At 37.3% G+C, this 11,587-nt stretch overlaps 1 protein-coding gene across 7 annotated transcripts in view; it reads left to right on the forward strand.

Moving 5' to 3' along the window:
* VPS41 (VPS41 subunit of HOPS complex) overlaps positions 1 to 11,236 on the forward strand; it is a 116,176-nt gene extending 104,940 nt beyond the window's left edge. For all 7 annotated transcript variants that reach the window (XM_075142991.1, XM_075142990.1, XM_075142992.1 and 4 more), the window contains 4 exons: positions 2,447 to 2,546; positions 3,350 to 3,394; positions 4,863 to 4,942; positions 7,163 to 11,236. In XM_075142991.1, the coding sequence (XP_074999092.1) occupies positions 2,447 to 2,546; positions 3,350 to 3,394; positions 4,863 to 4,942; positions 7,163 to 7,243 (306 nt within the window). In that variant the 3' untranslated portion in view covers positions 7,244 to 11,236. The remainder of the gene's footprint in view (positions 1 to 2,446; positions 2,547 to 3,349; positions 3,395 to 4,862; positions 4,943 to 7,162) is intronic.
* Positions 11,237 to 11,587: the final 351 nt, after the last annotated feature.

Here is an 11,587-nt window from a genome sequence, read left to right on the forward strand (position 1 = left end):
GGCTTCTGATTTTAATTATGCAGTAACATCTTCCCTAATACAATCAGAAAATGAACTAGGATTCTGTTTTGCAATAAATGTTTTGGTTTCAGCAGTTTTCATTAATTTAGTAAAAAGCATTATATCTGCTTAAAAATTCTATAGGTGTACCATGCTGTTCTGCTTGTGTTTACAATCATGTGCTTTTAAAGGGTAAAAAAAGTTCAGTTTCATCCTCTCTGAATCCTATTTCTTCTCCTCGGAAGGTGGTTTCATTACAGCTTTATGCCTGATGTCAGTTTTAACTAATTTGGCCTAATCTTAGGGTGCACGGTTAGATACTTCTCCCTCCTTTAAATGTAAAGAAGTTAATTCAAACATTCTTTCTTGCTCTATCTCACCTTCAAATTCCTTCTCCTGCTTCTCTTTCTCTAACTTTTAAATTATCCATCTCATCTTTGAGCTCTTCCAATCTGTTTCTGCAGAAATGTTGAGATTTATTACCTTGAGATTTGACATTTGACATTCTTCATTGTGACTTTTCCTTTTATATAACAGCTGCCTACTGTATTCCATTTCTAGCAAAATAAGGTCTGACAAACAGTCATTGAATGTGGTATGGAAAAATCTTAGTGGAGTTTAAATAATGGGGGGAAGATAGAGCACGTGTCTTACAAGATATGTCATAAGATATTTCTGTTACTTCTGGTTTTAAGGCATCAAACAGTATTGAGGTTTTCCAGTGACCTAATGATGTCTACTGTTTCCTTTTTTTATTTTTCTTTTTTTAAATTAAGTTTTCCTCTGGCACACTGTATTTGAAGTAGAGAATAGTAAATCATGCTCCCTTCTTCCCATTGTATCTCTGTTCCGCCCCTCTCATTTAACATGCTTGCTTTGCTCCTTTTACTTAAACGGGATTTTTCATCTGCTTATGCTAAGTGCAGCTAGCAAAGACTCCAGTATATCGCCAAGACGTCATCCGCTCTAAGTTATTTACTTATCTTTGGGTTATAACTTGCTGATTGAGAATATTTTGAATCAGGCAAACACTCATTCTGAAATGTAGTCTCATTCAATTATCCTTGCAAAAAGTTTCTAGTATTTTTTCCAAACCTAGTGACATTTTTCTATACTTAAAACAGAATTTACCGTTCTCTGTTGCCCTTGGATAAAGTTGGAAGGGGAAAGACATACTTAGATAATTCCTGAGATTATCACAGATTAAAATGATTAATTTTCTAAGTATTTGTCTTGTAGAGCTGCATTCAGTTTCTGGTGCTCTGAAATGTTTTATAGCTCAATGCGTCTAATACTGGAGAATGTCATTTACCCACTGACATGTCCAGCTTGAAATGCTTAAAGTCTTACTCGATTTTAATTTTTTTAATGTATTTCAGATTTACAGTCTTAACTGCATATCATTCTTGGCAGTGCGTCCTTATTACTTCACAATGCGTATGTGAGAAGATAGGGCTTTGGGTAGTGTTCACCAGGCTGTAAAACTGTTATTATACTTCTTTTTAGGTATTTGCATTAGCTGTATCTTGGACTATTTTAGAACGCTCAATGTCTCCTGTAATGCAAATAATCAGGAAAAAGGAATGGACATTGCCTTTTTATGCCACTTTTTTTGGTAGGGTTGTTCAGCTTAAAATTGACTGTGAGCCTCTTCTGAAGGCATTTTTCAGAGGCATTGTTGTCTTGGAAAACAAATTTTCAAACATCATCTTGGGAGGAGGAAGAAAAATTCCACAAGACTTATTTGGGTTTGTCATATTTTCATACTTGCTTCATTAAGTATTGTGAAATAAGGCTCTGTATAATTTTGAGGCCCTTGATTCCTTTTTGCGTTTCACAACATTGTCAGGCAATGACATGTCAATCTAATGAAAAATATTAAATAAGTAGAAAGGGGGCTGAGATGTTTGCTAAGGAGGAACAAACTCTGGACCTTTGGTTAGTTGAATGGCCGTTTAATACTGCTTACTAAATGACACTTCAGCAGGAAATATGTTTGAACAAAATAAATTTTGAATTGCTGTGTTTACGAAGGTTTTATGATTATCAGATGCCTTTCCTAAAGAAGACAGGAAAGATATGGGTAGAAGAAGTTTTGAAATGGTTTGGAAACCAATTGTGAGGGGCACTTTAAAAATCCCTCTCCATTGTATTTTGTTGAGACAAACTCCATAGGCAGATGGTCATAATTTATGACAGTAGTATATTTGTAAAAGATTTGATTTTTTTGAGGGTGTTTTTTTTTTTTAATAATGTGTGTTTTTCATTTAGGTAGAGGCGGTGGTAACAGGAGGTTCCTCCTTTCCCTCCTTAATAGTAGCTTGCAAAGTCTTAAACGGGTTCCTTGTGCTTTCTGTGGCAGCAGAAACCCAGTGGAGACTTGCCAAGATAGTTGATATGCCCATCTATTCAACAACCACTGTATTTTGTGTTCTTTGCACAACAGATCTTGCTGCGGGAAGGTTGCAAGAAGATACTTGTTGCCGATTCTCTTTCTTTATTGAAGAAAATGCATCGAACTCAGATGAAGGGTGTTCTAGTAGACGGTGGGTACAGAGGAAATGCGGTGACTTTCAAGGTCTTGAAGTCTTTTACTTGGTTTATAGACCCAAGCCACATGACGGGCAACTTTGGAAAGTTGCCTGAATATTGTACCTTATTTGTAGAGTGTAGTAGGATACTAGCTGCTTTCCCCTTTGCAAAGGAACTACTTGTATCACAAAAACTTCAAGACCCAGCATGCAACTTTTTCTCTTGATCAATCTCTGCATAGCCAGTAATGTATTGTGTCCTGCAGTTTCTCTATAAAGGTGAAAAATCCTGTTCAGTGCCAACACGGATAGTCAGTGATAATAATCTGCACCTAAAGCAAAAGCTACAAGATAGTTTTCAGAAATAGTTGAAAATAGTTTGCAGGGTGCTAATGATGCATGTGAGCAGCACTGTAATTCACACCAGCTGAGTGTTAATACCAAGAAGCAAAAGCTGACGGAAGGACAGAGGATCAGTTTCTGCTACAAAATGCTGCAGAGAAATCAGGCATCCATCCTATGCTCCTTTTTTTCAGTTTGCCTTGTGCCTCTACAGCACTGATCCTAGACAGCCTCGCTCCTGCAGTTCTGCCATCATCAGAATCAGAAGATCTAAACATTTCTTATGCCGTTAATAGAAATGCTGCTTCAGTATAGCTCTTCAATTTTTAATAGCCTCTCTTAGGCATCTTAAGTCAATACTTTAAGACCAAGCTCCATTTCTGTAATAGCAGTGTGTTCATACCTGCTTTATAAAAAAGTGAACATGGAGTTTGTTAACAAAGCTGTTACAAGTTTGTTTTGGTTTGTTTTTCCAGAGGAGAATATCTGCGAATCATGCCTGTCTCCAATACTTCCTTCAGGTAGGATGCTTTTTTAGAAGAGAAAGAGGTTGACTTTTTTTTTTATTTTTAGAGGTACTACTGTTTGCTTTTATTCATAGAAATGTGTAGTAGTCTCCCTTGGTAATCACTGTATAAGTTTCAGTCTCCTCTGGAAAGCTTGCTTATGAATTCTGAGGTGGGAGTGGAGTCTAATTTGAACTTTTTTTGTTGCAGTAAACCCAGATTTTCTTTCTTATTCATCTTTGACTTTCTTATTTTCTGTTTTGAATTATATGGAATGGAAGGCAACTTTTAATTCCGTCAAGATACGTATTCTCAAAGATCATTAGAACCACAAAACTAAACTGTTGCCACCAAATCTTGTCCAATTCTGTTGAACAATTTAGACTGAACTTGTAGATGATGAAGTTTTATGGAATATACTTTTTGTCTGAGTGGTGGAAAACTCTTGGCTTCAGTCGTTGCTGTCATATTTGAAACAATTTATAACAGACTGTAGTTTTAAAACATCTTCTAAAGTTAGTCTTGAAACTAGAAATTCAGGATATTATTTTGAAGATGTATATTCTGCAAGGCAACTGTAGTTCAGAAATACCAATATAGTTGTTGGGCATTTTAAGAAGAAATAGTTTTACCAGGACAATATCTGTTATGGCATCTTCAAACAAGAATACGTAAGACAAAGTATATGAATGGTCCTATTTTTTTTGTTTGCCAAGTGTGCATAGCCAGTAAAATCACTTACAGTTTTTTATTCTGGTTTCTACCATTTTTCACTTAAATAAATAAAACCAAACAACTATACTATGATCACATGCACCACCGTACAGACCAGAGCAGTCACATGGTGATAGAAAACCTGGCAGAGCTGAATGTGCTAGTGCCTTTGAGGTATGTGTGTCGAGGGAATGGGAGCCAGGGAATCAAATGTGGATGATGCTGATGAGCGAGATGGTTATTCTTTGAATACGTGGATGTGGTATGTAGGCTGCTAATTGGGCTAAATATTCATGTGGGAATTGAAAGGCACATCGTGCACTTAGGCAGCTTCTTGCCAAATTTCAAGATCATGGCATGCAGCGTAGGTGCTAGAACTGCTTAATGTTCTGGTTCTCCCTGCACTGGCGCAAGAATTTTTTTGCTAACTTTTCCTCGAAATGGCTGAATTATTTGGTGGTAGTTTACTCTTCCCCCTCCCCTAATTTAGCATGTAGCATATATTGACATGAAAAATTTCTGGTGAAAAGGTATACAGCATTTAAGCCACGGAATAAAATTGTCTTGTAATTCCATTGTTGGGATAGATTACCTGAAACCATCACTCTGCATGGTTTCTATAAATGAGCCAGAATAATTTGGAAATCAATTTGATGGATGTTACTTGATGTTTCTATGTGTATAATAGAATGCAGGCATATACTGCTGTAGCCACTGAATCATTTGTTTCATTGCCCTGTTGTAATGAGTTCACTTTTCTCTTTCCCAGACGCATCCAAGTCCTTCAACGTGGTAGTGTTCCACTGCAGGCATATGTTTCACAAAGAGTGCCTACCGGTATCCAACACAGTAAGGAACTAGCTTAATCTCTCTGACACCTTTGCCAAAGATAAAAGGACAAATTATTCCTTTTGTTAATTGTGGAGAAGGGCATGGGCCTTTGAGGAATTATAATATGATTACAGTAATTATTTGTGATGATACCCCATAGTAGTATGTGACTAGGGAAAGGGTGGTTAGGGTAATTGCAACTAAAGTACATCCAATTTAGAAAGAAATTGCTGCTGTTTGAGAAGTATTTTATCACTTTCTGCAACCTGAATGTGCAATGCAGCTTTGAGACATACAGAGAGTATGACCTGTTTGATTTTTTTTTTTTAATTAATTCTTTTCTGTTGCAGCTCTCATTTTAAGTATCTGAGCCAAATTCTTCATCGTTATAGTATTTCTTGGCCCTAGGTAATCAGTTGTGTTACTGATATTTGGTTACTGGTGACATAAAGACAAGAGTAAAGATATGTTCTCAAGTGAACCATATTAAATGATTCTCACCTGGAAGAAAAAAACCCACTCATTTCAGAGTGAATATTTAAATATCTTTGTAATCATCTTTATGCTCAGAATATGTTTTTCTTCATCAGGGATTTTTTTTCCACCATGAAAACAAACCAAAAAAGTAACTTCTAGATATAACCAGTTTTGAATTTAAGAATGAAACCATCAGAATGGTAACAAAATCACAAACAAAATGGAATTTAAGCTTCTCTGATTCTGTATCTGTCTCTGAAAATGAACATCAAGTGAAAAAATAACATTGGTGAATCACTTACAAGCAAAGTGCTTGTAGCCATATGGTACAGCATATATACTTAAATATGTTATGAAAATCTTAATGAATTAGATCATTTGCAAAAGAAAGCCCAACAGCTAGTAAATATTTATTCAAACAATATTTACCAGAAATTTTATTATTGAGAAATAATCTAAAATGTATCTAGCATTCTCAATTTGCTGGGACAGTAGTGGGATTGGATAACTTGTCAGATGGGATTTTTAAATGTGACGTGGATATTACATGATATATATTCTATAGTACGTATGAATACACAGGTACCTGCATATATCTGAGCCAAATTCTTCACCATTATAGTATTTCTTGGCTTTAGGTAATCAGTTGTGTTACTGATGTTTGGTTACTGGTGACATACTGAAAGGAAGGTAATGCATGCATAAAGCATCGCACAGAGCTAAACACAGGAATAACAATAAGCACATGTTTGATATCAGATGAACAGTATTCGGGATGTATTCTCAGCTGTTGGAAATTTGTGGAGCAATATCCAAAGACTGAGCTGTAACTAAGACATCCAGTGGTCAGTGGAGCCAACCAAATGACTTACTGTCGTCTTTATCTATGAAGATAATCAGCAACTTTTTTTTACTCTGTTTTTCATTTTGGTTGGAGGAAATTTGACCTTACTTTCCTGGAAGGTGGTGGTAGTACATTTGGAGTGAGTGGTGAGGTGTATTGCTCTCTGACTCCAGACTCCAGAATAGCCTGCTGTATTGTGTTCCACTGTATCGCCTTCCTATACCTAGCCATGAATGTGTCTGTCCTGGTTTCGGCTGGGATAGAGTTAATTTTCTCCCTAGTAGCTGGTATAGTGCTCTGTTTTGGATTTAGGATGAGAATAATGTTGATAATATACTGAATAATGTTGATAACACACTGTTGTTTTAGTTGTTGCTCAGTAGTGTTTACAGTAGGCGAGGACTTTTCAGCTTCCCATGCTCTGCCAGGTACACAAGAAGCTGGGAGGGAGCATAGCCAGGACAGCTGACCCAAACTGGCCAAAGGGATATTCCATGCCATATGACGTCAAGCTCAGTATATAAGCTGAGGGGAGTTGGCCAGGGGGCAGCGATCGCTGCTCAGGGACAGGCTGGGCATCAGTCAGTGGGTGGTGAGCAATTGCATTGTGCATCACTGGTTTTGTGTATTCTTATATCATTATTACTATTTTGCCTTCCTTTTCTGTCCTATTAAATTGTCTTTATCTCAGCCCATGAGTTTTACCGTTTTCCGATTCTCTCCGCCATCCCACTGAGGGGGGTGAGCAAACGGCTGCATGGTGTTTAGCTGCCTGCCGGGTTAAACCACAACAGTGTCTATAGGGAACAGCCTGACTGTGCATAGTAACGCTGAGGGAGGCATTTTTCATTCATCTTCCCACATTCTAACATGGCTACAGCTCTCTAAGAGATTCTTGTTTTCTTTTTAATTTCTAGGTATCTCCTGTCCAGTTCTGCAACATATGCAGTGCCAAACACCGAGGGCCGGGAAGCGCAATCCTGGAGATGAAGAAATAGCAGTACCCTAGTTCTCCATTCCAGGCTGTGACACCAACTCTGTTAGGATCATGCAGAGCCACTGTAGTTTCTATTAGTCATCATTTCTGTATATAATCCTGATTGTGATTTAAAACTGGTTTCTGTAAGTTACCCAGCTTATTGAACATTTTCGGGAAAGAGAAAATGTGAAAATCTTTCCCTAGTAAGTCTTTGTTATGCAATTCGTATGTTCCTTTGCTCAGCTTGTTACTTAACTCTGGAACAGAAAAAAAGAAATAAAATGGGGAAAAAAAAAACAGTTTGGAGATTTGTGCTTGCTATCAGTTAACGTGCTTTACAGTTTGGAGCCATATCAGGCTCATGGTTAGATATTGTAAAGAAAGATGAATCGCTGTGAATTGAGCTCACCAAACTGCTTTAGTCCTGATTTAGTCTCTTAGTGAACTGTTTAACTTGAGACCCATAAGAGTCTGACTGCTCTCAGTGGAACTGCTTCAGGACTTGAAGCTGACTGTGTGCTGACTCATACATTAAATTAACAAACTTGTTAACTGTTAATTCCACACATTGGCAATTTACCTTGGTTGTATGGTTACACATTCATTGTTTGTTATAAACTGGTTATTTTCTCAATTGATCTTCACAATGCAGTTGTTTAAGGTGGGCTTTTCTCATGTTAAACTCATCCAGAAACTTCATTTTTAAATGTTAGCAGTAGGTCTTTAAACTTATTTTATAAGTATGGTTATAGTGTATGAATTCATTTAAGTACAGAGGAAAAAAAAACCATCTGATCTTTCAAAGTTAAGATCTCTAGGAGTTTCTTTTGGCCTTAGCAATTTAATAGCTAAGTTAAAAAAGTCTATTTGGATGTTAACAAAAAACATATTTATTTTTAATTTCAACAGTGTTTTGTTTTGTTGATCCAAAAGAGGTGATCTTTCAGAATGTCTCCACAGTAATGTAATCTCTTTATAATGTTCTCTGATTTAATTAAGTATTAGCATCTTTTCCCTAAGAAAAGTCATTTTTCAGAACTCCCAAGATAGTTTTCCTCTTTTTAATAACAGGAGTTTGAAAGTAAAGATACATTGTTTTACTATCAAACTGTTGTTTAAACAAGTAGTTTACATCGTAAGTTCTGAAACAATGGTATAGTGATACTGCAGTGTATCTGTAAAACTGGTAAATGTAACACCTCTAAGTTCTTCTGTACCTTAGTCCCATGTAGGTACACCTTAAAATAATTTATCTCATAGAAACTTTCTAGGATTTCTAGTTTATGTAAATTCATTATACTCTCTTGATATCCTCCAGGCGGTTGGCTGAGCTGGTCTAGCAATCTGAAGAATGTTTTTTGTTGTCCACTGTGTAGATCTGTATAATACTGGAATAAAATTTTAAGTGTATTAGAAATGCTAGGATTTACTCTGCATGGTTACAGAGACACAATTATCATTAAAAGGATAGATCTCTCAAAAACATAGCAATCATATTCTATTGTGATAATACAGACAACTGAGGAAAAAATAAAAAATGGCGCAGATTATTTATGGACATGCCATAGATGAAATAATAGAAGGATAGGAGCTTTGTAGTACAGAGCATAGTCCGCATACGTCAAGCTTCACCTGTAAGAATTACTGCCTGGCTTTGTAGCAGTTCATTTTCAGCGGCTAGTACACATTCTCAGGTATATTGTTCATTTATCCATTCTTTACTACACTGCTCAGGAAAGCTGCTTTGATTCCTAGTAAAGGAAATGCTCCAGTGACTCAAGGGCTGTTTCATCATGATATTTGAGCTATTGCATGCCTGTAGACAAGTTTAGAAACTTTTTGAAAAACGTCTTCCTCGGTAGCATTAAGCAGCTTTTCTATATTATACCCTTAGAATGCACTGTGCAATGCCATAAGCTGTCAGCTTGCGGGAGGAAAAAGTCAAATTACTCCTATACAGTTATGCCACAAAATGTTCTGTAGCTCAGAGTTATATGGTAATTTAAAGCCGGTATATTGTTTACTTCAGCTTGGCCTTAAATTCCCTAAAGCATCTGAGCGTTCAGTGACTCAGTTTGCTAGCTGGCCATCACCGGCAATCATATTGCATTATACCCTGGCATATTCTTTGCATTATGCAAGTAGTTTTAAATCACTTACGAAAATCTAATCAAAATCTTCTCTAAACCCAAAGCTTCTTTCATTTGGGCTTTAGGGACTACCCTTTTCATGTTCTTGAATTCTAAATTTGCTCATTAAGATTCAGCAAGAAATGTACAGTCCTGACTTTGAGTCACTTTTCTTCCCAACAAACCTTCATGTCACTGAGATTAGAGTCTAAAATATTCAGCTACCCAAGAGCTTTTTTTCTGGAAAACAGTTCTGCCTAAGAAGTAGCCTTAAAGTTGCATAACCCTTCAGAAGAGTAAAGAATAGCACTTACCCAGTTTCACCAGAGCTTATTTAAGATGTCAGTCCATTTATCAAAGTGCTTGTGCTTCTAAGTAAGGTAAACTTAAGGTAAATTTAACAAGGGAAATACTACTTTTTCACTGATCCATCCAGTTCTCTGTGATTTCTTCAATAGGGACCAATAAAGCTAACTGAAAGGATATGTGATGGATCAAGTAAGAATGTATTGGTCTGCCATATCAAAGAGACAAAAGTATTTTGGTTATAATGAGTCTTTGGATGGTTTTTCTCATCTGTCTTTGTTTTGTTATTTTGAGACCCACAATGCTGTGTCATAGGCTTGGTGGCAATGTTGGGCCACACTGAAGATTTTGGTGGGCCCAAAAGAGTGAGGAGCTAGTAGTGCTTGGTGAGCATGAGGCTATTTAGTCCTGCTGAGAGCTCAGTTAAAAGCGACAGCATCAGGATAAAGGTTGACTTCTGCAAAAGGAGTTGTTAATCTGTTCCTAGCAGACTTGTGAGGACTGGGAGGGATGTGCCAGGAGAAAAGCTCTAACCAGCAATTTGCGGGTGAGAGGTGCCTATTGCTTTTGTAATAAATTATTTATTGGGTGATCTTTTTATGGCTGATAGACAATGTCTGGAAGGAACTGGGTCAGGCTCTGCAGACCTTTTGGGTCTCACTGAAGTTGAGAGGTGCATGACTGGCTTTTGCCATCTCTTGCTACAGCTGAATCTCATGTGTTTACTGGCTGGTAGCTGTGTCTCAGTGGGGTTGAGGCAGCTCCTCTACCAGATCAGTGATGTATTGAATCAGCTGTGTTTGGTGCTTGGGCAAGAGTCTGCTGCCCAGCATTACATGAATCAGTGGGTCAGTTAATTCTTCAAGGAATCATTCTATATACAAGGTATGTCCTTTAGCTGTAGCTGCATCTGACAGCTGCTCACCTGTGGGAAACCTAGAACACAGGGGGTATTGTGCATTGGAACAGGAGTAAGTTGTTCAGTGTCTGAAACTGATCTTGTGTTACAGAGCCAGAGCAAAGACAAAATGAGTTGTTTGCCCATTTTTAGATCCACATCATATTCCTGTTCGAAGTAAGTGTTTTCATGGACAGTGGCTGCCAAGGACTTGACTGCAGATTACAGGACTACTGTAAAGCAAAGAACAAGAAATATCCAGTTGTCTGCTATATTTTGTAATGTATTTTTAGTAGGAGACTATGCTGCAACATCTTTTTCTAAATTTTGGCTGATAGCTGGATAGAGGCTGTCAATGCTCTGTATAGACTGCACAGGTTGGCTTACCAAGCTTTCATCATAGGAAATTTAATCACTTTCTACCTTAGAATGGTTAGTCAGCTAGAGTCTTTTAAGCAGGCACCATTTTACTGTTTGCTGTTGTGTACACTACCACAGTGGTTTTCTGCTTGGTGAGTAGAGTTTCTGACTGCAATTCAAGGGAACTGGAATTGCAAATAACCTCTTAAATGAAAAGCTCACATTGGATTTTCCGTTTCTGAAATGTTGTGATTTAGCATTCAAGTATTGTTTGTCTCAGTCACCTTGGAAAATACAGTGTCATCTCTGGTTGGTTGGACGTGTTCCTGCCTGTGTCATTCGATAGCAGTTTGAAAAAATACTTGCAGGAAAATTCTTACCTAATGCTGAACAAGGACCATTATCTGAATAAGGAAAATCTCTCTGAGAAGCCTGTTTTCCCTCTTTCCTGTTCTGTTGTACACTTCTGACTTCATATCCATGCAGCATAACTATTACCTGTGTTGACAAATGCTAGACACAACATCAGGGTCCCTTCCCCTCTAGAGGAGCTTCCCCCTCAAGCAGATCTTTGCCAAATACTAGCTCTAAATCAATTGCTGTTCTCTCAAAACAATTTAAACAAGTCTTGTAAGAAACGAAGTACCACATTTAGAGAATGACTCTTTAA

The sequence above is a fragment of the Calonectris borealis genome, chromosome 2 (genome assembly GCF_964195595.1).
Source record: "Calonectris borealis chromosome 2, bCalBor7.hap1.2, whole genome shotgun sequence".
Taxonomy (NCBI): domain Eukaryota; kingdom Metazoa; phylum Chordata; class Aves; order Procellariiformes; family Procellariidae; genus Calonectris; species Calonectris borealis.